This window comes from Balearica regulorum, chromosome 1 (assembly GCF_011004875.1).
Source record: "Balearica regulorum gibbericeps isolate bBalReg1 chromosome 1, bBalReg1.pri, whole genome shotgun sequence".
Classification (NCBI taxonomy): domain Eukaryota; kingdom Metazoa; phylum Chordata; class Aves; order Gruiformes; family Gruidae; genus Balearica; species Balearica regulorum.
This window is the reverse complement of record NC_046184.1, coordinates 204,534,273-204,562,178: the sequence shown is the minus strand read 5'-3', so window position 1 is coordinate 204,562,178 and position 27,906 is coordinate 204,534,273. Positions and strand designations below refer to the sequence as shown.

Here is a 27,906-nt window from a genome sequence, read left to right as displayed (position 1 = left end):
CATATTTTGGGGTTTTTTTTGATGCGTTATATCAATTGGACGTAGAAAGCATGTATGTAATCATTTTCAGATCTCCATGTTGGCTAATTTGGATGGATTCACAGCCCTGTTGTTGATTTGATTCTCAACTGTCAGCCTTCCTTTCAAACAGTCAACAGCCACGCTGGCTGCTGGTACCTTGCCATCTTGCCTGGAATTATGGCATTCAGCTCCCAGAGACACTTAAATAACTCACTATGTATGCAAGGAAGAGAGCACTAAAAGTAGAAGAAGCTCCGTTAGGATGGTCTTAAGCAATGCATATTAATTTGTTACAAACTACATTGGGGTTTTTGGTTTTGTTTTTTTTTTTTCATTTTTTCCTGAGAGCAGGGGTCTAACGCAAAAGTGGTCAATTGTTCTCATCTACTCAACTCTTCTATTCACATGAAAGCAATAACAGCATCTCTAACAAGATAATTTTTCAATGAAGTGGGAAAGATTAAATTTCATTGCTTTGTTACATGGAAATACTACTTGCACTTAATATTCTAGTAGTGTTGCCATAGAACATGAATCAACGTTGGAAAGCAGGTTCCATCTGACTGGACGTTATTACGGAGCTTACAATAATAATGCTTTAGCTAGATGACTGCTGCCCTGAGCATATGAAATCTTCACATGTAAACATCTAATTAACAGTCTTAAATTTACAAGAATCTCATTTCAATGAAATTAAAGTTTCTGCTGTTCACATTATATTGCTGAAGTTAATGTTAACACTTCAAGCATAGCATAGTTTGGCTGTTCTGAGCTGTGTCTTCATCCAGTATAAATCAAAATAGATAGTTGAATGAAATTATGTCATTTTACACCAGCTAAGGATCTGCCCCCTTGAGCACCTGGTCTGTTTGAATTTTACCTTTTGCATACCAAGTCTGCCTTCAAGTACTAATGTTGCTTTTCTAGGTAACAAGTGAAACATGGAAATATCTTAAAGTAACTAAAGTTTTCCCATGGTTTTTTTTTTTTTTTTTTTTCTTTTCTTGAGGGAATTATGAAGTTCTACAAGCACTTTATTATTTCTAAAGCTTCTAAGGAAAAGAAAATTAGTTAATAATTCATTGCTGTCACTGAGGAACATGGAAAAAAATTATTGTGATAAAAGTATATTCCTTGAAAAACAGGAACCTTTTCAAAGTAGCAGAATATTTTTAACATTAAAATAGTGTGTAAATAGCAGAAATAAGTTTAATTATTAACATATTAAAATATTAAAATATATTTCAATTTTAAATGGATCAAGAGTACAATATGGATTGTAAAAAATATAAACCAGTATTTTCATCATTTTAGAGTAATTTCAGCATGTTTAGAGATATATTTTCCTAAATTCAAGATATTTTATAAAAGCTTTTAAAAGAACTTTGGACTACAATGCAGAGCAGAAAAGACCTTAAACAGGCTTTCCTACCCTCTGGGACACCTTACTCCAAGATAGCTTCTGAGGAATTCTTCCAGTTTTTCTTCCTTACACTAGACCAAACACATTTTGGGACAAAATATTTGAGCAGAATGGCAAGGTGCCAATTAGCAAAGTAATGCTAAATTCTCAAAATGTACCAACTCTTCTCTCTTCTTTGAATGTACCAGTGAAAATATAGAATAATTAAAAAGTCTTCTTGTTTGTTTAATTTCTATAGGTAATAAATTACTGATTTGAACCTCTGTTCCATTTATAATTAGGCTCTGATGCAGTTTAATACCTTAGTAGATGTTTAAATTTTAGGACCTTTATATCATCATTGACATTACTGTTATTAACAGAGTCTTTAAAGCAAGCTATGTGCTTAAGTACTTGTCTGAATAAAGTCATTAATATGAAGCGCAATTCGTACAAAGGAAAAAGCACTCCAAGAAACCATGTTAATTCTGACATATCAGTCGTTTCCAGCCACTACTGCTCAGCAACACTGCAGAAGTCTTTCTTATTCCCCGTGCTTAGAACAGAAGCTACATTTGTTAGCAAAAACTGACTTTTAGTGTCAGGTGCTTGAAATTATATTTACATATGTGGACACCATTTGCATGGGTAAGAGCTGTGTATTTTCATGCACAAATGTTACTGCGAAGCAAACAGCAAGGACAAAATGAGAAGCCCGGTTGTGGCTCCTTTGAAAAGAACTGCCCTGTGACAGTTTGCATAGATTAGCTTAAATAGAGCTGGAAGTAGTTTGCAGTACATTAAGTCTTAGTATATTCCAATGACCTAAGATATCACACACAGGAATTGCACCATTATAAATGTTTGAAAATCCAAAGTGAGGAAAATCCAAATAATTTTGTGTTTTGCCAAGGGACTGAGCCAAACATAGTCTTGTTTATAATTAGGTCAACAATATTTAAATAAAAATACTCTATCTAGGGTGATAATATAAAAAATGTATATAAAGTATGTGGCATTCTGCTTAGTTAAGTGGTTTTACTATAGCAATAACTCATATCCATTTTCTGTGATAGTTAGAGGCTTGTACATCTATTATGAAGGAGGAAGAGAAAGCAAGGGGAAATGAGAGAACCCACAGCTGTTCAAGGAGAAATAAAGGTTTCAACTATTTACAAATAGTTGTCCTGATTCCTTGTAATCTACATTAAAGGATGCTGACAGATCCCATACCCAAGCTAATGTGAAATGACAGATTGCTCAGATCAGAACACTGTGAGGGGCCACAGGCTAAATGAGTCAGTGCAGCTTCTCTCCATTTGCATCTTTAAAGTTCTTATTTCCAACATGCACACAAAACAATTTCATACTCCTGGTTTTAGACCCCAATGAGAAATATAAGGGAAAAATTTCTAAGCACTTCAATAACTTACACTTTTCTTTTACCCAGTTACTAGATGTTAAAGTTCACAAAGTTTTTAACTAACTGTAATGCTTCCCTGATTGCTGTGATTATTTTTATAAAATCCTATCAAAATTGACTTTAGTATGAAAGATAAAGTCAAAATACAATTAAAAAAAAAAAAAAAGAAAAGAAAACCAAAGAGAAGTGTGTATAGCCTAATCAAACTACTCATTGCTAATTCTTCCTCCCCACCAAAAATGGCCACACAATTGGTTTCTATTTTTTCTTACTCTGTAACTGTTATTTAAAGAATATAAAGCTCTAAGTGTAAGTTGTCTGGCATTCGTCTCTATTAAGATCCAGACACTGTGTCACTGTCTCTGCTACAAGTCCTCAGTAAAATCCTGAAGGTTGTGTGACAATTGTAACTTTTGTGCCTCAACTGCTCAGCTCCTTCAGCATCCAGACTCCAGGGTCCACTGCAGAATTTTTAAACAATTTCTAGCCACAGCATCAAGACTTCTGTTTGTAAGAATCTGCTATGAATGATGCAACAGAATGAAAATTAGTTTCCCCTTCTCATTATCTTAGTCTTGATGGGAGTCTCTGCTCACTGATTTTACATGTGATAGGAAGAGCAAATGCACAACCTGGCCCTGGTGGGTCAAGGTAAAACTGTCCCTGGTGACAAGGAGAGCTGAGGATTTCCACCGTCTAAACCCGTATGTCCTCTACTGGCTGTAAATAATATCTGAGAACTTCCATAGTGGGTGGTAGCAGATATTAATTAATATTTTGTCTGCAAGACAGTGGACCAGTAAAAGTATCTGGACTACTAATAGATTTCATTTATCTTTAAGAATTAGTCAAAGGGAAAATAATCACAGCAAGATGGCAGGCAGAATAGACCTCCCTTTTTTATACCAAAACATTGAATGCTGTATTTCCTACTTCTTTATTCATCCCCTCAAAATAAGGCCAAAGATCACAGTCATTCTGACAAGTTTTCTGTGCATTAAACAGCAGGAAGGAAAAAGCTTGCTACTTTTTAATTAAAATATGGTAAAATAAAGGATAGTTCTTTAAAATCCTGCCGTACTCCCCATATAAGCAACTCTTAAATATCATATTCTACTCAGCTCACTCCTCTAAATCACATGAAGCCTAAAGGAACTTGAATTTTGTCATTCACATTTGTGGGGACCTTCCACCCTGTTCATCTCCCTCAGCACTTTCCCTTCCCTCTCTGTCAGTCAGCACTGATTAAGAGAAAGCATTTCTGACTGCCAAATAAAGGACTTCCAAACGCCATCTATACGCGAAGATCCAGCATTTCCCATGAGCCTTAATTTCTGTCTATCAGCTTCTCAGCAGACACTTAGTCTTAGAGAACACCTTTCCGTTTATGTCAACATCCCATATACAAACATTTCATCCTTCCAGATAAAACATCACATTCTTTATCAAGGATCGTACTCTCCCTGGTATATACTTTATTGGTAAAAGAAGAACAAAATTGATGAAATGGCTGATGTGTGTGAGATTTGTTTAAACAAATGTACTAAGAATGTTTCCAATCTTAAGTGTTACTGCTAAACAATAGCTTTGAATAGATTGCAAATATTTTTACAGTGAAAATAATCACTTGGAAATATTGTCTGAAAACTATAATTACTGAGTATTTTGCAGCCATCCAATGTCAATCTAAGTCCAGTTCTGAAGCCTTAAAGAAGAAAATTTATACTCTCATTAGTGCTTTTATGGTTTTGTAACAATTCTCAACCTAGCTTACTGGGTTATGCTATCATTAGCAAAATTGACATTGCAGAAATGCTACTAATATGTATTTCCAAACTTGACAAGAAAACCACAGGCATTGCAAGCTGGACATCCAACAGCTGCACTATTTCAGATAAAATCATAGTGGAAAAATATAATATGCATAAATATCAGATACACTTTGAAATGCACATTCCATTTCAATTTAACTCTTTTCATTATTATTTTTGGGTTTAGGGTTTTTTTAGCTTCATGGGCACACAGTATGCAGTGAAGCTTGTGATTAATTGATTTCTGAGAGAGCGGGTGTTCAAGTTCAAGGACCAGCATCACACCTGATGCTCACCACCACCATCATTAGCAGACTTTATATCCCTTAATTCTTTAGACTGTCTCTAACATTACGCTATGGTCTTGAGTAAGCTACCCCCACACAAACTCCTGCTGCCCTTTGAGAGTCATCCTGGCTTAAAGCTAGACTTCAAAAAAGCACACTTACACAGACACTGTAAACCTCTGTGTCTGTGCTGTAAGTAGTTATGTCCTCTCATAGGTCTTGTGTCACATTTGTCAGCCCTGTGCAGGTGCCTTGGATACCTTATGGCAATTTCTATATAAGCAAGTAGTATGGATCGATAGGAGCAGCAAAAAGTTAATGCTGTCCACACTGCCTAATTCTGAGTTTCTCTTTGGAAATGTTCTAGTCCCATTCCACAGACTGGATGCGTATTCGTAGCTGAAAAGCAACGCACTCCTCAAGTATCCCTCCCAGTTTAGTTTCAGCTGAAGTTCATGTGCTCAGACTGCTTCATTTTACAAACCAAAGCCACAGCAAGTGGAGACAATGGGGAAATTAATTTCCAAGTCATGTTCTTTATGTGAAGAGCAGCTGGGATTTTGTCCCTCAAATGATGTCAGGTCATAACAGACACTTAACATCTGGGGAACTAAATCAAGATTTGAGGGTGAGATTCATTTCCAGGTTGAGGTATCCAAGTGTAGATATCTACAAATGTGACTTAGACATCTGAATATTTTCACTATTAATACAGGCTCCACTGACTCTACCGACAAGATACATGAATTAACAGGTAAAATAGAAACTCACTTCATGTGCAGATACCTCAGCATTCATTTTACAAACAGCCTCCAGAATGAAAGGTTTTCTTTCCTCCCTGGTTATTCTGATGATCCTCCTGAGTGCCAGCTTGATTAGAATTAATCTTTCTGAATACTGATGATCAAAATTGTCCTATATTCCATGTTGCGTTTCCTCAGCACCTTATGTATTAATACTTCTATAACAGGCTGCAGGCTGGTGTCTGATATATTCCAGGGTTGCATTTGCCTTTGCTGCACAGTACTGTTAGTTCAGAGCCACATTCAGAGGCACTTTCCTATGAGTCTGGTGCTCAGACTCATCAAAGCCCTCCTGTTTGATATGTTCATCTCTGTGTCAATGAACTGTTTATTTCATAACATTTCTAGCATCCATCTTTTTGTGTCCTGATCATTATGAAAATTGAGATAATAGTTCAAAAACTCATTTGTCTTTCAAAATATTAATTTTTCTCTTCTGTTCAACCATATTCTTAACCTTCTTAAATTTCCGTATTAAACATGTTTAACCAGTCATGTGAATTTCAGCATGAAAATCATGCTTGAAACCCGTGGAAGATCAAATTTGCATTTATTTTCTCTAGAAAATGTTTCTTCTTGTTAAATATTATGACAATTTAGTCTCATTGAGTTAAATCATGTTGAAATTTACCTCGTGTCCATTTGCTGTTGTATCCTGATTATTTTTTCCTACTAATTCCTGCTAAAAATCTTTGTTGCTATTGGTTTTAAGCCAACATACTTATTGACTCCAAGACATCAATGCTCATCTCTTTTTCTACGTTATTAGACAGCTGAAAACTCTTTTCTACATATACAATAAGATCATGTGCCATTTTTTTCAGAGTCCCTGAATAGACAACATCTATCTCCTTTATGGAATTACAATGAGGTTTTCTTTAACTTACATACAATAATTTCCAAGCTATTACCTTGATCTCTCATCTGTCCTCCCTGTATCCATTCACCTGTCATCATAATCATTCCCTCAGTTTCAAGTAAGTTAATAATTTGGGGTTTTTTTTTCCTGAATTATCCTTATCTCTACCCAACCCCATTTCTTCTCTCTTTACTGCCCTTTTATTTATGAAGCTAAAAAAGTTTTTCTATGGTATTTTCCTATTAAAATATATAGACATACTATGCAGGTGGTCTCTCCATGACTGAGAGATATTGGCAGGGAGGGAGGAGAAGTCTATGTTCCTGCTGTGTGCAGCAAGTGTTATGTGAATAAATAAAGCATTTCAGTTTCCGTCATAACCAGCCTCTGGCTTTTTTCCCAAACAAAAAAAAAAAAAAACCAAGGGAAAACAGATGAATGCTAGACATTTTAAGGAAAGTATCAATTTCTGAGCCAAATAATTCACCAGCAAATGTGTTTGCAATTCCTTTGATTGAGCGATTATTCTTTTCCTCATGGATAGCAAGAGCTTTTAGCTAAATAGAAATGTAGCTGATAATATGTATAAGATTCATTAGATAATCTTCCATATGCATCTAACTTTCCTCTGAGCTCAGAATGAAAAACAGCTTTATATCAGGACTTACACTGCGTATAAGCTTTTATAATTTGTAAACACTGTAGGAGTGTCCTTTCATTTGTCTGGTGCTGACAGTATATGATGAAAACTATTACTGTTCTTCAAAGGGTATTGTCATACTAATGGTGTGATGTCCTCAGAGCATTGATCATAGAGCATCTTGATAGGAAAACAAAACTTACACCATGAGGAAAGGAAGGAAGCTTACATCCCTGTCAGTTGCTAAAGCAGATTGTTTCTTCGAAGGTGTGACATATTATAACAAAATTTCAGGCCTTCTAATTTGTTAGGAAAAACCCCAAAACCTCAAAAATCCGATACAGTGGTATTCACTTAATATAATTATATTTAATTATATTTTATTATATTTTATTATATATATAATTATATTTACTATAAAATTACCTTTAGACAAATAATGGACTGAAATAGAATCATAGAATCATAGAATCATGGAATGGTTTGGGTTGGAAGGGACCTCAAAGATCATCTAGTTCCAGCCCCCCAGTGGCAGGGACACCCTCCACTAGACCACATTGCCCAAAGCCCCATCCAACCTGGTCTTGAACACTTCCAGGGAGGGGGTATCCACAACCTCTCTGGGCAACCTGTTCCAGTGCCTCACCACTTTGTAACAGTAAAGAATTTCTTTGTAACATCTAGTCTAAATCGACCCTCCTTCAGCTTAAGGCCATTACCCCTTGTCCTGTCACTACACTCCCTCATAAACAGTCCCTCACCAGCTTTTCTGTAGGCCCCTTCAGGTACTGGAAGGCCACAATTAGATCTCCCCAGAGCCTTCTCTTCTCCAGGCTGAACAATCCCAACTGTCTCAGCCTGTCCTCATAGGAGAGGTGATCCAGTCCTCCTCTGGACTCGCTCCAACAGCTCGATGTCTCTTCTGTACTGGGGCCCCCAGAGCTGGATGCAGTGCTCCAGGTGGGGTCTCACAAGAGCCGAGTAGAGGGGCAGGATCACCTCCCTCAACCTGCTGGTCATACTTCTCTTGATGCAGCCCAGGACACAGTTGGTTTTCTGGCCTGCAAGCACACACTGCTGGCTCATGTAGAGCTTCCCATCAACCAATACCCTCAAGTCTTTCTCCTCAGGGCTGCTCTCAATCCATTCCCTGCCCAGCCTGTATCTGTGCTTGGGATTGCGCCAACCCACGTGCAGGACCTTGCACTTGGCCATGTGGAACTTCATGCCGTTCGCACGGGCCCACCTCTCCAGCCTCTTAAGGTCCCTCTGGATGGCATCCCTTCCCTCCAGCATGTCGACCACACCACACAGCTTGGTGTCATCAGAAACCTTGCTGAAGGTGCACTCGATCCTATTGTCCATGTCTCCGACAAAGATGTTAAACAGTGCCGGGCCTAGTACCAACCCCTGAGGGACACCACTTGTCACTGTTCTCCACCTGGACATTGAGCCATTGACCACAACTCTCTGAGTTTGACCATCCAGCCAATTCCTTATCCACCAAATGGTCCATCCATCGAATCCATGTCTCTCCAATTTAGAGACAAGGATGTCGTGCAGGACAGTGTCAAATGCCTTGCACAAGTCCAGGTAGATGATGTCAGTTGCTCTTCCCTTGTCCACCAACACTGTAACCCCATCACAGAAGGCCACCAAGTTTGTCAGGCACGATTTGCCCTTAGTGAAGCCGTGTTGGCTGTCACCAATCACCTCCTTAAATACTGATATACATTTGTTTAGAGCAATCTGGGAGATACATCATCAGATTTCACTGGGGAATTTGGGAGTTGACATGTCCTTCATCTGCCCCATTCGCTTTTGAAGCTATTTTCTTCTGTCTCTCTGCAGATCGCAGTGAGTAGTTTCACATCTGAAGTGAATGGGAGTACATTTTTCACTGCAATTAAATTCTGTTTTCTCCACCACGATGTTTATAAACCTCAGATAATAAAACACCATTTTTCACATATGAGTCAGAGAATGGGGGACATTATTCTTTTTCCATTAAAAAAAAAAATTAAAAAAAAAGTAGTCTCATATTAGTGATTTAGTTTGAAGACATTATTGAATCTTAAGCCTTTAGTAAATCACATTTACATCAAAGGTAACTCAGCTTTGCATGTTAACATGGCCAGCCTAGAAAGGAAATTCCTTCCCTTTTTTGGCTGCTGAAAACCCCAACCCAGACTCGTTAATCAGGATGATCAAAACATCTTACTGCTGGTAAATACTTCTCAAGAGCAAGCCACAACATTGTACCCTCCATGATTTCTGATCATGGCCTCAACAGGGGACTCCCAGCCAAAGGTGTGCTAGTCACTACATTAACAGCTAGAAAGCCCTCTCCAGAGAGGTTTATATAAAAATGCAACCATCGCTGTGGAAGACCCACCCACCCACATACCTAGTTGGACACTTTCTCTAACACAGACAGAGAAACCACTCCTATCTCCTCCTCCACTTCAGTGTGATAGCTGAAAGCACTTGCTGAGGATTATCTGCTTTTGGTGTCCATGCCTGCCGGGGGGCTTCCAACACACATCTCCCCTTTCCTTTGAGAGACCCCTAACCACCACCCAAATCAGGAAAGGATATACATCATCTGCAAGCAGGGCTTGGCTTAAATGCCATGTAAAAGTTGCCATGTCCCATTTAGGCTTGTAGTTCTTCTCTGTCAGAAAAGGAAAAATGATTATTTACTGCTCTTCCAGGGCTGCAGCTTTAACATATAATAAATCCAGAGGCTATGTCATTTTAGAAGAGCAAAAATGTGTTAATTTTTCACCTCTGTGTAGCTTCAAGGATTTTATGATTAATACTGTGTAAGCAAAGCCAAAATTTGAAACTCCTATATGTAAATGGTTGAACAATATTTCTCATGAGTATGCTTCAATGGAGTTACTTACCTAGGGATGTAGTGGAGCTGCAATCATACAAGACTCAAGGAAAAAAATTAAAGCTGAGCTACTACAAAGCAGAGATTATTTAAGTCCCTATGCTACACTGTGTATTAATGCCATAAATCATATTTTGACCAGATACAATTAATTTTATGGTTTTTCTAGTCTTCTTTTACATTTTACTTCCCATTCTTCTCAGGTTTCATTTTTAAGGTCATTTTTTTTTCTAAATGGAATAGCCCATGCTTGATATTGAAATGAGATTTGACAATAATATAGCAGTGAAACTTTAAAGACAAATTATGAAGAATCACCTTTTTTTTACTTTATACAAAAAGTTCATTAAAATTCACCATTGATAAGTGTCAAAGGATACTAATCCACTGATGCCACCCTGAGACTTTTTGCATTAAGGAAGGAGAGGGAGTAAAATGGGTTTATTACAACCCTTTTGAAACAGAAGAAAATTCCATTATCATCTTCATCATCCCTTGCTACAGAGGCAGCAGTCCTTAATCCTATTTATTAGCTCTAAAAGATATCATCACGGAATTTAGCTGCTAGAGCTGGAGATGTATTTATATATTTATGTATTTATCCTTTTCAGGATAACTATTCTTCCACATGGGAGCCTGCGAATCCTGAATGCTTCCAAGTCTGATGAAGGACGTTATTTATGCCAAGGTGTAAATGTATTTGGATCTGCAGAAATCATTGCATCAGTATCTGTTAAAGGTATGAAAATTACTTTGATGATAACAATGATTTCAAATTCCTAATATTTCATTATTGCTTAGAATCCCCAGCCAAGCATACAACAGCATTGTACAGGCAGAATAAGAAAGGTTTTCCAACAAGCTCAGAGGCTAACTGTCATCTGGTCGAACATTGTGTTCCTGCAACAGGTTGCATACTCCAGCTCTTATATCATAAATGTATGTCAGAAGAATTATTATATATATTAAATCACTCAGATCATTAATAATTCTATAAATAAAAGAAAGTGGGAGAAATATAGAAAAATTAAAAATCAATATCCCCTTTAACATATATTAGCTCTGGGAACTTGCTTAGCCCTACACCTTTCTTCAGGGGAATGAAGTTTAGATTAAAGTAATAATTTTATCAATATAAATTCTAAGGAAAGATAACTTAGTTTCTTAGAACAGTAATAATAATCAAATCACTGAGTTGCAGTTAATTTCCAAACAACATTTTTGCCACTTTTCAGCTGCACTCTTATCTGATGGTGGCTTTTGGTTTTAGGTGCCTTTTGATTTTATTTTTCAAACTTCTTCCTATATTTAGTATGCCTGGAAACTTCCTCTTTTATTTTAAGTGACAGAATTTTCACTCAATCACAAGATTTCAGGTGCTGCATCCCTAGAAAAAATTAATAGCTTTTTCTTAGGTTAATAAATTTATTAATTAGTCTATCCCAGAAGTCCTATAGATTATTGTTTAGGATCTTGCCTAATTGTTTCCATGAAACCAACTGTACCCACTGTTCACTAGTTATGTCTTTGTGTGCGTTATAAATATATTTCAGTATTTGACACTACATATTTGAAGCAAACAGTAAATGCAGGTTCTGAGCAAACTAAGCAGAACTCAGTCATTATTTTGGCATTCCCTCTAAATGTTCCTAATCCTTCTGTATTTCAAGAACCTACAAGAATAGAGCTGACTCCCAAGAAGATAGAGTTAACGGTTGGTGAAAGCATTGTCCTCAGCTGCAAAGCCCTTCATGACAGCACACTAGATGTCACTTTCTATTGGACACTCAATGGGCAGCCAATTGACTTTGAAAAAGAAGGTGGACATTTTGAAAGCATCAAGGCAGTAAGTCACCATTGCATTTGTCATATGTGTGCTGCAAACTGATAAAATGTGCATGTTTTTACATGTCTTACATTTACCAAATTCTGACCAAATTGAAAGATAACTGATTTCACTAATATTGGGAAGAGATGTTAGCTAGAGGAGGTGCAAACTGTAGCTCATCATTAGAATTAATTCAAGCACTTTTAATCAAGAACATATTAAATATAAACTACATCCTATTAATATTAGTGAAGCATCTGATGATCTTTGTGAGGGAGCAGAAAGCAGTTTGAATCAAACTGTCCTTACATTCTTCTACTGATTTTAATATAGAAAGGATGCTTCTATAAGCACTGATGTCTTCCTCACAGATAACATGGCTGTTGCAATGTCCTCACCTCTCAAGGATATATTTTAATATCTAAATAGCAAGGAGTATACTTTATTTTCCAACTCCCCTGCATGAGGTAGGTTCTATCTCTGCAACCATTATTTAAGTCAATAAGAATCATATGGAAAAATAAGCATACCAATTTCAAATATTACCCCTGGATTCAAAAACAATTTAATATGATCAAATAGTATGATATAGTAATTCAAACCTGCCTGGACTCAATCCTGTGCAACATGCTCTAGGTGATCTTGCTCTAGCAGGAGGGTTGGACTAGATCTCTAGAAGTCCCTTCCAACACCTACCAATCTGTGATTCTGTGAATCTGTAAACCTGTCCCATGTAAAATGGTTCGAGCTTTTCTTAGTAGAAAGAAATCTCTTAATACGAATGAGTTTGGAAATAGAATTTACAGTCATTTAACTCAATCTTCCCACTAATGAAATGTAAATCAAGTGTCCATGCTATGTTAACAGAGAAAAATGAAGCTCACAAAGGTCAGGAAATTTTAAAAGTTAATGTATCTAATTTGAGTACAATGTAGTGAAGTTAACTTTGCATTAAAAATCTTGTCAGCTGCAATCAATTTATTCTTCTGCTTGCCTTTATGGAAGTCATGCTGTATTCACTTTGTGGTGTGGATATTTTTTTTAAATTTGATTTTACTTCAATAAGTTTTTAATTGAAAAACATTAGCAAAGTATACTTTAGTGTGAAGATTCTTAGCATACTTATCTTTATCTGAGGAAGTCCAATACAGGAAGGAAAACTATCATTCTTTTTTTTTTTTTAACTTCAAGGTTAAAATATTCTTTGATTCAAGAAAACATCCTATAATTACAATTTAACTTCAAGTCATTTCCAAAAATTTGAAATCTAAATGTGTTATGTGATTCCTTCAGTGCACTTCAGCATCCTTTGTGTTGAAAGGAATTTTTAATCACTGGGAAAAATCCTCAGGCTAGGAAATTTCCAAAGACACTTCTCCTATCAAAGTAAAGCTAATTTAATGTCATTTCATTTGTTTTATGAAAACAGGATTTTGTAGATCTTTCAACAGTAACTCTTCATTAATTTCATTTCTACTACGGAAAGCCCTCAAATTGATAGAAGTAAGGCTCATTCAAAGTCAGGACTTGGTAGATGACATACCTCGTAGATTTAACCAGCTATTTTAGTATGAGTTCATGACTTTCACTGTGTTACTAAAGAATCACTGCTACTTTGCTAAGTGAAAATAATATTAATCACTCATAATGGAGTCAACACTCAATGTCAAAATGACTAAGTGGATTAAAAAAAATTGGGTTTATTAAGTAAAAATCTGACATCTTTCTTTTCAGAGGCACACAAGCTTCTTTTTTTTTTTTTTCCCCCCTAAAATATACTTTTTTAGAAACAGCAAACTTCAGCTGATCAGAAAATAAAATCGGGCTGAAAAGAAGGCATTGCATATTGTGCAAAATATTAAAAAATTAAATCCTACCTTGTCACTGTTAAACCAGTGTTGAAATAGTAAAATTCTATGCAACTCTAAAGAAATACCAAAATGAAGCATCAGACCCTGATATTTTTAGACTGCACTAGCTTCATTTGCCTTTACAAGATTGCTCACACAAGAGATGGTCAGGCCATGCTTCATTTACTTGCATTCCTAACTCATTTAAATGTCAAGACATTTATTTTCTGTTTTTTCACTCTAAAGAGAGAATGGAGGGGTAGGCTTGGATCAGCCACAAGAGGGCTGAAAATACCTTTTAACACATTACAGGCAGGATGGAGGAGAGAAGGTTCCTTTCAGAACAGAGATACCGAAACATGACCCTGTTAGGACAACCCTCGCTGAAATTTCTGAATGCTGTTGGAAACGTAATATGACACATCCTTCTCCCTCTCTGAAAGCAGTAGTTAAAATATATGTAGATCTCTATTCAACAAAAGACATATCTTGATTTTTACATTGTCCCAAAATGAAGATGAAATGAAGTTGAAAGATGCAAAACTGGAAAGTAGTGATTGTGATAATACAGCAAATTTTTTGTGTTTTCACAGAAAAACTCAGTATTTCCCATACCTACTCCTTTGTGGAATGTTGTTAGTTGTATCTCATTGTCATTTCTGTTAACCACATAAGCAGGTGAAATTAATCACAAGGATGAAAATATATTTCTTTCCTTCGTAAAAACCTAAAGCATGACCAGGTACTAGGGGAAATCAAGACAAAATAAAACTCTTCTGTTTTTCCTATCACATGATCTCCTTTAACCTATTCAAAGGAGTAATACACATTGTGATAGACACATATTTAAGAATGCAGGAGAAAAAGGAACTTGAAGAAAGCTTGAAATCTGATAGAATTCCATCTATATCCCTTATTTTGCATTTCTGAATGAAACATTTTTTAAATTGGATGAGTTGATCCTGAACAAAATGCTTTTTAATGCAGTACATTTAAGAAAAATAATATCCTTTGTATGCATGAAGTTAGAGAATTATAGACCCATTTTGTTCTGCACACACTGATACTTTGTCAGATAAAAAAATGCTCAGGTTTGTGTGGGTTTCATTTATTTGTTTGAAAGCCTGACAAACTGAACATTATTTGAATGGGGTTTGTTAATAACAAAACCATTGTCAACCTCTCACCACCAGTTGCGTTGCTCATATTTTCATTGCGGCAGACCCAGGTGTTAAATATGATAAACACTCTGATGCTTAATGCAGTGTTATAAAAGCTATCACAAAAGTAACATTTATTTGGGCTGTAGATAAATTTTCACTTGCTAAAATTGCATGCTCCTTAGTAATTGCAATTAAAAGGAAAAGGAAAAGCTTCTCTTAATAATACATATTACTTTGCTTGTTTTTAAATGATATCTTTAGCTTTTGTACCAAACAAATGTTATCATTTTTCATACTGAGAACTAATTTTTATACAAACAGAAAGTGGTTTTGCTGTTATTTACTGAGCTATCAAGGCTTTAGTACCTATAGCAATTTAGGTACTTCAGGGACTTGCCCGGCAAGAGGGAAAGTGTGGTAAGGATGTCAAGTTGAACAAAGCTGTGCATGAAGGGAATATTAACGAAAAGAGACTGAACTCCACTGGAGTGACAGCTGCAGGCTGCACTCTAGAAAGGTAAAACACCCCAAATCTTGTGTATGCATAACTCCCCAGTACACTTGGTAGCAGAATAATGCGAAGGGATACATAGACCCAGAATCCGTTGCCATTAGAAAAGTCTTACTTGGTCTACCAAAAGACTCGATAACATTTTAGGGTGTGTGAGGGGTAACCTGTGTAATTAATAGAAACAATTTTGCATGGAAATCTGAGCTTCCAAGATTTCCTTCTAGCAACACTGGTGAGCACTTAAGCACGGAAAATAGATCTGCTTGCTTCTATTAGGGTAACTTTGAATTTCTGTCCTTTGTGCCAAATCCAGAAGTCCTGTTCAAAAGTCAGAATTTTCTTTTCTAAGATCTCCACTGACTTTAGTTTTGTTCTGGAGGTATCCCCTTTCTAGCTAAAGATATCTGACTTTGTGTGTAGATTTTCATCCAGCTATCATCATTCCAACTCTGTGTCTGAAAGGCGATGCTGTTTTTAAGACAGCCAAGCAAAATGATTTATTGTGGTTATCCACAGACCAGTAAGCAGCAACACTGCTCTTAGTGTCCCTCACCTTGACCTGCATGAGTACCTTTCGGGCTCAGGAAAGTGATTTAGTCTCAATATCATCTTGGGCTTTGATCTTAACTGAAACTGCCACCATGGGAAGCAATACGCACTACTTGTTGTGTTATATTTTACAGTGGTCATTTGTTCACATGAAGTGGATTAAAATCTACTGTGTCACTTAGAAAAGGCCAGTAGATACAGACCGGACAAAACATTAACTGGTCTAGCACTGGATACTTCAATCTGATAACTCAGAACCTGTGAGAGAGTATAACTTTATACCTTTCCTTACATTTTCAAGTCTCTCCTTAGCTTGTTGTAGTACTTTAATCATATTTTAGAATTTAAGATTAAAATTTCCTAAGCATTTTCTCAATCGGCAGCACTAAGTTCTACACTACATGAAATCAATTAAAACAGCAGGCTGTTAATAATAATGTCTTTCCTCTTTATTGGACATAAAACCAAACAAGGCTAATTAAATAGGGGTTTTATTTAACACCATCCCTCCTCCCCATACTGAGGAAAACAGCAAAAGTTGTCAAAATTCTTGTAGAAGATACATGCTGTATGCACAGAGAATTTCTGTTCAGGGTAATGCTGCTATATCAACTTCATTGCTATCAATTTGTTTCACTGTTTGTTGCAATACTTTCCTGCCGATGGAAGAGGCTGAACACAGACACTACTGTCAACCCAAACCTCCAGATATTTCAGCCCTGTGCTCATTACCAGGTTTTGTCCATTTGTCACGCTACAGCAATTAAATACTTGAGTGATCTGAAGCAGTTTCAAAATAAAAAAAATATCTTGTCTTTTGGTAACACAAATTTCTTGTAAACAGTAAGGATTGCTGGTGAAACACTTTGAAATGTGTGGTTTATGACTGGTAACTACAAACCAAAACCTGAACACAATGAAGACCGTGGTCTAATAATGCCCTTTGTCATGTGTTGCTTCCAGGATGCAAGCAGTCCCAGTGAACTGATTGCATTTGTAGACAAGCCTGCATGCTGTGTTAGGATGGGACACTCCAAACAGTTCCTAGAATCAAATAAGTACATAAACTGGTGTGCCGAGTGCTTGTGCCTTTGGCTATGAAAAGAGAGTAAGGGAGAGAGAAGATAAGTAACATCTCCTCTATTGATTTTTACTTTGGAGGAGGGACATAACCGAGCATTTTGGAAAATACAAGTCTCTTAACATTCCTGAATACCAATTACTATAGAAAAACAAAATTGTCATAAAAAAGACATGAAACACAATCTGATAATTTTTACACTGGCTTATTCTATTAAGGTATTTTGTACCTTCCTTTGTTTACAAGAAACATATTCTAAAGAGAAAAAACTTGGGGTAAATAAAAGATATTTCATGACAGTCCATTCTTTCCCCTTGTTACTTGGAGCTAATGGATCATTTAACTGCTTGGCACGGTGTTGGTCTGGGTTACAACAGCACAAGTGTTGGAACCCCCGATCGATACTGCCTCAGCCCTCCTGACGCATTTGCAGCTCTGTTGCCTGTTTTTCACTTGCAGCTCTGCAGCCTTTCTCCTGAGCTGTTGTGGCAGTGTTTTCCAGAGACTCCCTGGCAGTATTTCTCCCTTGCAGTCCTTACACCAATGATCGTCTTTGGCTGTGTTGTTACGGCCTTGCACCTGCAAACCCCAATCATGGTGTTATGGTGGGGTCTCATGGGAAGCAGCTCCCACCAGGCTGAAACTCACCCTTCCCTCCCACCTCCTTTCTTTGTCTCTTGTTTTTTAAACCAAACCACAGCATGCAGCAAAAGGAGAAAATGGTCGTTTAAATATTTAATAAATATTATCCAACAATATACATGCTCAGAAGCTTAACAATCAATCACTGTGCAACAACAGCTCTCAATTAACATAATTTAATCAACATTAAAATCTAGGAAGTTTGAGTAGGTCCCAAAGAAAAGGTTACAACAATAGAGAAGAAAAAAGAAAGCAAAAAATAATCATCATCTTCCTCATTGCCACCTACTACACTGGAGAGACCCTCAAGAGGAGAATACTCTTTGTGGCTGCCCACCAAGAAGAGTGTTCCATTTTCCTTTTTCCTTCTTTCCCTCTCCTCGTTCTCTTTTTTATTTTGCATCGGGGTAGATTTCTTTGATAGTGTTCATATGTGCCATCATCTATGGACCCTGCTAATAAAATCTCTGTTCATGTAAGGCTGTTGCAACATTCTTTTTGCAGCACACCAATGAAATCCCAATTACGTGTCTGCTCTTCATGCTTCCTGATTTGGTGTCTTCTCAAAATGGCACACTTGTCCCATCTCATTTTTGCTTTCATTTCTGTCATCTTCATCCATCATTATCACCGTTTCACTGAAATCATATGTGTAGCTCCATGCCCTCTTTTTGCCTCTTTTTGTATCTTTAAATGGGAGCACAGGTACCCCAAATTATTCCACCGTTTCTTCCTTCTTTCTCCTGGTAATAACTGAGATACAGAACATTAATTTAGCAACATGAGTGTAGTGAGTGTCTCTGTCCTGAAGCCTGCTATTTCATGGTGCATCTTTTTTTTCTTTCCTTCCCATTTTCAATACTTTTTCTATGTTTTCTTTAGTCCCTAGACTTCACAAAACTACCCCAGTACATGACATACTGTCCAACATCTGATACTCATTTAACTCCACCTCTTCCTCTGCTTCTCAGTAAAATGAATGAAACTCATTTGCAACAATTCAAACTGCACTTTAACATCCTTCCTATCTACTTCCAGCACACCAACACTCACTGGCATCTACTCCCAACCACCAGTTTTCATTATTCTTGCTTTCTTTATGCAAACTCCTCAAAAATACTGCCACCGGAAGGGTCCACACCTCCCCTGGATAATTCTTATGGATCCACAAACCTGAAAATCTTGAAAATCATCTTTTTTACTTCTTATAGATGGGGGAAAAGCAACTTGTGTATTTTCAGGTATCCTTCAGCCAACCTGCATCAACCCTGGATACTACTATACTACCATTATTATACTACCATATACCATTGATCACAACAAAACCAATAACAATAATTTCATCTTCTTTGTTCTAAATGTGCTTATATGATTAAAAGGCAGAACTCAGAATATAATTTTCTATTATCACTATATCAACAGAGAAATTGGCTGCTTTTTAACAGAATAAAATACTTGCAATTTGTAAACATCATGAGCAGTAAACAGGCAAGTGGTTGATGTGTTCAAACTTGAGAATTTGCATGAAATGGCACTTAAATTGTTCTAAATGTATTAGGAACATAAGTTGGCTTGAAGCCAACAATCCATCATATTGCACATATAAATTGTCAGCATAATTTAAAAGAACTATATTGTATTGCTATTTTTCACTTACTGTTGATGGTAGAAACAACCTTATTGCCATGAGGTTATTCTGTACGATCATTAGTTTTCTTCAAATAAATTCACCAAAAATAAACTCCATTGCAAATCAAATATGCCAAACAATCAAGATTCAACTGTGAAATAATTTTTCAATTTAATCTGACTGAATTTCATTAATAAAAGCTAATTTTCTAAATCAAATAATGTATGAGACAGGAATTCACCTAACAGTGTGTTATCTGTAAAAAGACCTGTATATTTTAAATAATCATTTAAGCTGAACAAGATAGCATTAATAACCCAGGTCATTCTTGTTTAGGACAAAATCTCAGTCCCATTTAATTACAGACTGTTGTTTTACTGTTCTTGGTTTATACAGAATACGACCTTATAAAATGTTTAGGTACTTTTCAAACTTTTTGTACCTCCCAATCATCCTCTTCTGTATAGGAACCACTTTGTAGGAAAGTATCTTCACCTCTCACTGTCAAGAGATTTAGATGACAGCCGGCAAACCTCGGTAAACCCCTGTAGTCATATAAAAGAAATGACTCAAACACCCCTTAGGCTTTCATCATAAAAGTTTTCCTGCAATGGCAGTCAGTGTTTGCCCACTCTTTTTTACCGTTGATTTAAGCTTTTGTTGAATCATGATCGGTTATAATAGTCTCACTACCTTTTTTAGACATGTTCTTCCCAAGGAGAGAGACAATTTTCACTGCATGTTGTCCAGATGATTGAATTCCCAACGCAAATCCTCCATACAAGTAACAGGCAGCCTTTGTAGACCCCAGGCCTTTCAGTGCAGACGCTGAGAGCTGCCAGTTGCCACATCGTCTCTACTGACTACCCAGTATTTTGAACTTCCTTGCCTTTTTGTCCCTCTTTCCAAGATAAAGCAGAGCTACATTCACAGAACTGCAGTTGGGAGTGTAGAAGTGAAGTACGACGATCGATGTGGAAAACGAGCAGCATTAGAAACGAAAGCTAGGACTGATATAATGACAAGAGAATGATTGAAGGTTCCTAAGTCTCATATATATTTTCTACATATGATTCAGTAGGTTAAATATATGTGATGAACTCTGTAATAATCAAACCGATGTTTAATTCTTCCACAGAAGTGTTAGGGGGAAGTAAACAATGCACTTACTAGATGTTAAAAAAAGGGCTCCACAGAGTAACTCTGAGCTCCATTTCAAATGCAGGCAGATTATAGATTGCACTTGTGCAAAGCCTTCAAAAGAAAAGGTTGGATACTGAATGAAGCACCTTGGTTTAGAGATAAAAATTCAGCAAATGAATGGGCAGATTAACCGGGAGGTTTCCTAGCAACTGGCTCAAGATAATGAACTCACTCTCGCAGGAAGAATAAGTGTAATTCTCCTCACTTGAAGAACCATATGTAAAAGTTACTTTACTGCAAAGCAACTCACAACCTCTTAGGATTTATGAAATGGAAAAGGAAAAAAATCCTGGCTGAAGAAGTGTTAATTCACCAACAATAAGTTCTCTGCAAGTTGGCTTTTTTTTTTCCCTCTGCAAATCACCGACATTAGAACAAGAGGTGCCAAAGACAAATCCAGCAGGGTGATTCTCATGGAGCAAAGCATGCGTATTACAGGCTCCGTGGGACCTTTTTGAGTCTACGGAAGTATCTCAACATCAAAAGCAAATGCTATGTATAGGTGGCACCAATTCTTGTGAAAAATTACTTCAAGCAATACCTTACAGGTAAAGCTAATTAGATACATTGCACACACAATATGACCTCAGATAGCATGCCACACTGGAGCAGAGAAAACAGCAAATTGGCACAGTACTCAGCACTGGAGCCACCCAGAACCTGATGAATGGGGTACTATAAATTATACAATAAACTGTTGTCCTAGAGAGAACCATTAGTCATGACAGATAGCATTAATAGCTGTATTATTATTTGTTTGCTGCTTAATGAAGACCAGAAATGTGTTTAGTGTTACAGTAGATCCACAGATGATATTGGCCTTGAAGGTTACATTTAGCTTTCCTTAAAATCATTAGAAGTTGGCTGTTAAACCTATTTGGTTTGGTTTAGGTTGGGTTTTTTAAGCTTTAGCTTTGGTAAAGTACAAGATATATTCCACACAGTAGAAGTTTATATTGAACAAATATATATACTTTTGCTACTTGGCTACATGGGTATATATGATATACCAAGGCATATAGAGGTTTCTAATAAAATGCTTCTTTGAAATAGTGCACTTACTGCAAGATATGCCCTGTCAAAGAAGAGCATAAAAGTAGTGGAATAAAAAGCAGCTTTTAAAAATGTACACTTAATAAAGTTGAAATTTAGATGTAGACAAAGAAATTTAAACACAACTAATTTCAGCTTTGAGCAATATTGGGACCACGTGGTTGCTGATACACCAGGCTGTTCTAACTCATGTTAGTCCAGATGAGAAATCTTTCCACCCCTGGTTGCATCCATGTCACCCAATTTTTGGATTCCCCAACGGGGAGGGTATGTCTCTGCTTTTGCTGAAGCATTATGTCTTTTTCCACTGAGAGAAGACTAAAACCAGAAGACACAACTTCTGACCTTAGGTACTTTTCTTAATGGTGTCTCTGCTGCATTCCTGCTTAGCGGTTTTTTTAAACTGGATTGTAATCGCTCAAATTTAAACAGCAGCTGCAATGACATGGTGCGGAAATTTTCTTAAGATTTGGAAGCCCAGCACATCAGTTTCACCCCCTCCTCCCCAGGCCCTGTTGTGGCCTTGAACCTCTCATTACAGGATAAACTGATCAATGAAATAATCTGTCAGCCAAGACTTGGAAGACTCTGTAAAATTCATAAAGACCACTTTATAAATACCACCGAACAGCAAATAGTGTGGTATTTTTTGGAGGTGCCGGTCAAACATAGCTCCTACTTAACCAAATGGCAGCTAAAATGTCTCATTATTTCCCATGATCAAGACTCTAATGTCTGAGTATATATCCATATATATTAAACACAGTGAGTTTAATTTCTTTCCACTCACACATCCTGAGCAATGCTGGCTGCACATCCTGTTACGCTGTAATAAATGTAAGTGTTTCACGGGGATCTATTGTACTGCACTGCTCTCCGCTTAGAGCAATGATTCTTCCAATTGCTGCTTGTCTGCCCAGTTACACAGGTGTGCAGATGAAATACATATATTTTTCCTGATAAGAATATTAGGATTCACACAGTCATGAACCCTCTGGAAGTTAGAGTGACAGCCAAGATTTTTAACTGCTCCTGAGCAATGAAACCAGACAGTTGCTATCCATTATGCTTTTCCTCCCACTTAACAACAAAATACACATTAAATGTAAATTGCCCTCAAGAGAGGACAAATGTGGACTGATTCTGGTTTTATCCTTCTAATAGCTAAGGCTTTGTACCAGAATCACTAATCATCTTGAGCAACCCATGTTTTGGTGGTAGTAAATGCTGCTGTGCTAGACAACTGAAAAAAATTTATCCTGAAGTTGACTCCTGGTAGGAGTGTGCTCTTCTTTTGCATTTAGAGGTGCAGAGTACTCAGATATTCTTTTTCACTGCTGTGATTTCTGATATGCCAGAGCAAGCATATATGAATTGCATAATGGTGTAACTGGTTTGAGTATCTTCTCTCCAGCAACATCATTAACAAGGCCACTTGAAAGGGCAAAACACTACCATTGTATTCACACTCTTAGATTTACAGAGTTATTAAGCTATAGATCATGCCCACATTCACTTTGGTCTCAGTGGCAACCTTGATGTCCCACCTCTCTTTTCCTTCTTTGCATGTGAATATGCTTTGGTAAACATTTTGCTTTGGTGCTACATGGAATACTATGAAAAGTTCAGTTCCAAAAATGCAAATGAAGAGAAGATTGACTGAAGAAGGTGTGCCAAGATGTGCTGAAAAGGAATTCTTCTGCCTAGAAAGTAAAAACTAAATTATAGAAGACTGGATCTTGGAACCAATCCTATTTCATCTTGCCTTTAATGACCTTGGCATAAGAGCTAGAAGTATGCAAATGACAATTGTATGGTACAAAATTGGACATATTACCAATACAGCAGATGATGAAAATAACACATGGGAACAGACAAGAACTGTAATACTTCAAAGCACAAGGTCATGCACATACAGACTACTGGTTATAAACTGGGAGCTCATAACTTGCAGATGATTGAGAAAGACAAAGATCTGAGTACAACTACCTGAGCACAGAATAAGCATGTGCCAAAAAAACCAGGCAAATATGTATCTAGAGTCAGTGACGTATTTCCAGCCCAGCTAGAGAAGTATCAGCATGTACACTCCAAGTAAGACTTTATTTTGAATGCAGGGTACAATTCTAGTCATTCAGGATCAAAATGACTCAGAACTACTGCACAGGAAAATTGACACAGGAAACGTCATTCAAGGAAAGACTATAAATCTTTGCTTGGTTAGCAATGCAAATAAACTCTGAGAAAGGAAATGCCTATACTCAATAAATGTTCTTAAAGTGAAACACCGAGGAGATGCATATAATATACAGTATAACATATCATATCATATCATATCATGTTATCTATATCACAATCAATTATGAATAATATGCAATACATAATATATAATATATGATAGATGGTAAATATAATTTAATATAACAAGTATATCATATGCTATATACCATATTGTATTTATTACATTATCTCATATCATATTATATTATTGTATAAAATATACTATACATGATATAATATAGTTTATATAGATATAGTATTATATCAACTCAGATAATGTAATAGTGAATACTGGAATAATAGCGGTATATAATATAAATTATATATTAATGCTCATGTAATTATTAAAAATATGCATTATAGATTATATATTATGTATGTGTAATAATTATATTTCACAAATTACATGCAAAATAATAATTATATATAATCTATAATATAATGTTAAACTCTGTATTAATGTTAAAAAAATGTAACATGCTAGGTTCACATATTGCACAAAACAGAAATGAAAAGGATGTTTAGACATATTTGCAGGATGTTTTTTCTATCTTGAGATGATATGTTAAAATTATTTCCATTTGACTTAAGACAAAAAAATACTTTGAAAGAGACAAAAATATTTATGGCAATTTGCTAAAATTTTGGTGCTTAAATCAAAAAGTTGCAAGCATTTTTAGAAAACAGAATTGAGAAAGTAAACTGCAAATGTTACACCATGTGGTCACTTACCTGTTCTTTCCGTGAGTAGTGACTGTATTAAATCAACAATATCTACGGAGTTGGGCTGACTAAATCTGATAGAGAAACATTTATTGACTCCAGTAAGTTTTAGATACAAGAATGATTTTGTACATGCAAAATCTAATACTATTGCTTGCATTTATGAAATAATACAGAGATTCTTAGCAAAAGCCATTTATCCTCCAAAACGCTGTTCTTTTTTTCAGATTTTTTCTTTTCTGATTATAATTTTGGGACATTGTAAGTACTGTTGGCTGGAATACTAAAAAATAAAAATCTGAACTGATTCTCTGTGTACACTTATCCAGGGATTGCATGTTTCAGATTTAAACATTTAAAGTTTTCAACAGTGAAAAATGAGAACCTGTTCCAACTTCTTCAATCGTATTTAGTATTAATTTCCCTTATGTCATAAAAATCAATCTACATTCTCTTTTAAGTTATCTCAATTTCATTACAATGGAGAAACATACTCCAAATGTCCATGCATGGTAGGGAAGAGAAAGAGGAAGAAAGATTCCTTCATTTCTAAGGGACTTTTTTTAATACCAAGGATTGCATCCAAAATATTTCCATTCATCTCCTTAATGAATTTCTTTGTGCTAGTTTGGAATCATTTTCTTTGAGCATGCAAATATGCACAGTGTGCTTTAAGCAAAGTCAAAGCTATTAAAACCCTGAAATCCTCTTCTTTAATCCCTACTAATAATTGTATAAAGGCAGTGTTCTGGTAATCCCCAAAAGAGGGTATTAAGGCACATATATGTTGTAAGATGAAAGCTGCAACCACGAGTTTCTCACACTGTACAAAACACCCTCATGAACTACCTTGAACACAGATTTACTGAATTTTAAACATGCACTTCATCCCTGTTTCAGCAAGCGTCCTCTGCAGATTTAATGATCAGGAACATCCTCCTGATGCACGCCGGGAGATATGGCTGCAGGGTTCAGACCGCAGCAGACACCGTGTCAGATGAGACGGAGCTGCTTGTTAGGGGTGAGTACGCTGGCGGTGCCACCTGAAAACACAATCACCAGAAACTATTGTACCAGAGAATTTAAATATGTGGGCTTTAGGGACATCTGGCCTATGCATTATTCTTCAGATTTTATACTACTGAAAACATTTGTGATTAACCTACTTGTCTTTGAAAGCAATTTCACCATAAACTGATCTGCAGACATGGCAATGAAGACAGTTGGTTAATGGGCGTACAGTCTTAAAAGAGATAATAGCCCAAAAGGTGTTCCAGATTAGTTCAAATGTAGACAATTAGCATTCACAGGCCTGTGTATGGTAGGTATGATGGGTTCTGTGCTTTTTTATATGATGCTTTACATTTTATCTTATGGCCAAGCCATTCTCTCAGGTGTAATGGCTTAGAAATATTCATTCCCTTCCTGTGAGGAGGGACCGTGCAGCATTTTGTAAAATGGGAGATATGAAAATGAACCAAAACCCCGCTAATATGACAGGGATTTGTTATACTTGCATGGAATTGTGATCACCAAATTTTTACTGCATCTTTAGGCCCAGTCCTGTAACCTGTTGAGTTGCTTTACCTGCCATTACACGTTCCTGATTATGCAGAGTCATTGTCCTGCAGGATCCCAGATCCCGTCTAGGACACCAATTAGCTTACGGTGAAGCAGGGGGTTAGCAACATACGTGCATTTCCCGAAGCAGAGTATTTCTGCATTCTGCACTACTTCTGAGTGTGTGCACGCACACATGTGTTCAGCGACTGATGGGAGTTGAGGACTTAGAGTACACTTACTGGCACTACAATTAGTCAGTGCTGCTATGTCAAAATAGATGGATCCCTGCTAGGTAGCACAGCTGGGTAGCCTCACTGTGAATTATAAAATTTTTGAAAGAATAAATCAAGGTAGATATTTTATTAGTATTTTTAAAACTCCAGATTAAAAGAACCCAACACTTAAAAGCCCCACAAAAACAAACAAACAAAAAAACCCACAAAGCTCTTTAGAGATTATAATCTTTCAAAAATACTTACTCTACCACATTCTACCACTTCTTTACATTTGAAATGTTCATATCCATCACTCTTAAGACGAATATATACTTTAAATGATAAAGAATGTTTCTGGCTGAATGCAGGGCTCTTCACATTTTGATGAAAGTAGCTGTTAAATATTTCCATAAAATCACTTTGAGGACCATCAGATTTCTGTGAGCTATGGCACTATTGAGATGGTGGTATTTCAGTTGCCTCAACACAGACATATAATGCCATTTTAGCTGCCTTATGAAATCTGAGACATCCTCGTGGGTTACGCAAGACCTCATGTGTTACCTTTACCTCTCTCGGAGAGGAGCTGGAGGCTCTATAGATAGGCAAGGCAATCTCAACTTTAATGCCATTCAATTTATTAAGTGACAAAAATCTCTTCGCTTAATAGTATCTAGGACCTATCAGACTGGCTACAAAATTATTTTTTTAAGAATACCAGTTATGTAAATGAGTTTATTGAATTTGATGTAGAAAAATGCTTCTGAGGAAGAGGTTTGAGATGAAAAAAAGGGCATTGTAAGCAGTATCATAACGTATGTATGTGGGTGTCTCATTACCATGCCACCTTGCTGATGAAATTAAAATTATGACTGCTTTATAATGGAATTTAAATTCAAATATATTTTGCTTACAATGTTCTCCTTTTTTTGTTTCTGTGATTGGATAATTATAGGATACAGTAAGAAATGTTGGCATCGCTTTCACAAAATGCTTTATACTGTGTGACTGCTTTTGTCCCAATGCAAAATTCAGTTCTCATGAAATTATAGGATATGGTTGGTTTGCTGAAGTAGTTAATTTCCTTAAGATATATGTAAAACTTATGCAAATGAGGATAGTAAGATCCCATGGTGTCATTATTGTTTTCTGTCGTGGTTTAGCCCCAGCCAGCAGCTGAGCACCACGCTGCCGCTCATTCATCCCTCCTTCCCCTGGTGGCATGGGGAGGAGAATCAGAAGAAAAAGGTGAAACTTATGGGTTTGGGATAAGGACAGTTTACTGGGACAGCGAAGGGAGAGGGAAATAACAACAACAGTACTTAGAGTGTACAAAGCAGGTGATACACAATGCTATTCGCTCACCCAACTGGACGCCCAGCCCGTCCCCGAGCTGCATCCGTCCCCGGCCAGCCCCTTTTATATGCTGAACATGATGTCATATGATATGGAATACAGTATGGAATACTC

The 27,906-nt window shown here is 36.6% G+C and overlaps 1 protein-coding gene across 2 annotated transcripts in view; it reads left to right on the top strand.

Moving 5' to 3' along the window:
• CNTN5 (contactin 5) overlaps positions 1-27,906 on the top strand; it is a 678,480-nt gene that overhangs the window by 595,061 nt on the left and 55,513 nt on the right. For both annotated transcript variants that reach the window (XM_075742340.1, XM_075742341.1), the window contains exons 13-15: positions 10,757-10,884; positions 11,816-11,991; positions 25,559-25,679. In XM_075742340.1, the coding sequence (XP_075598455.1) occupies positions 10,757-10,884; positions 11,816-11,991; positions 25,559-25,679 (425 nt within the window). The remainder of the gene's footprint in view (positions 1-10,756; positions 10,885-11,815; positions 11,992-25,558; positions 25,680-27,906) is intronic.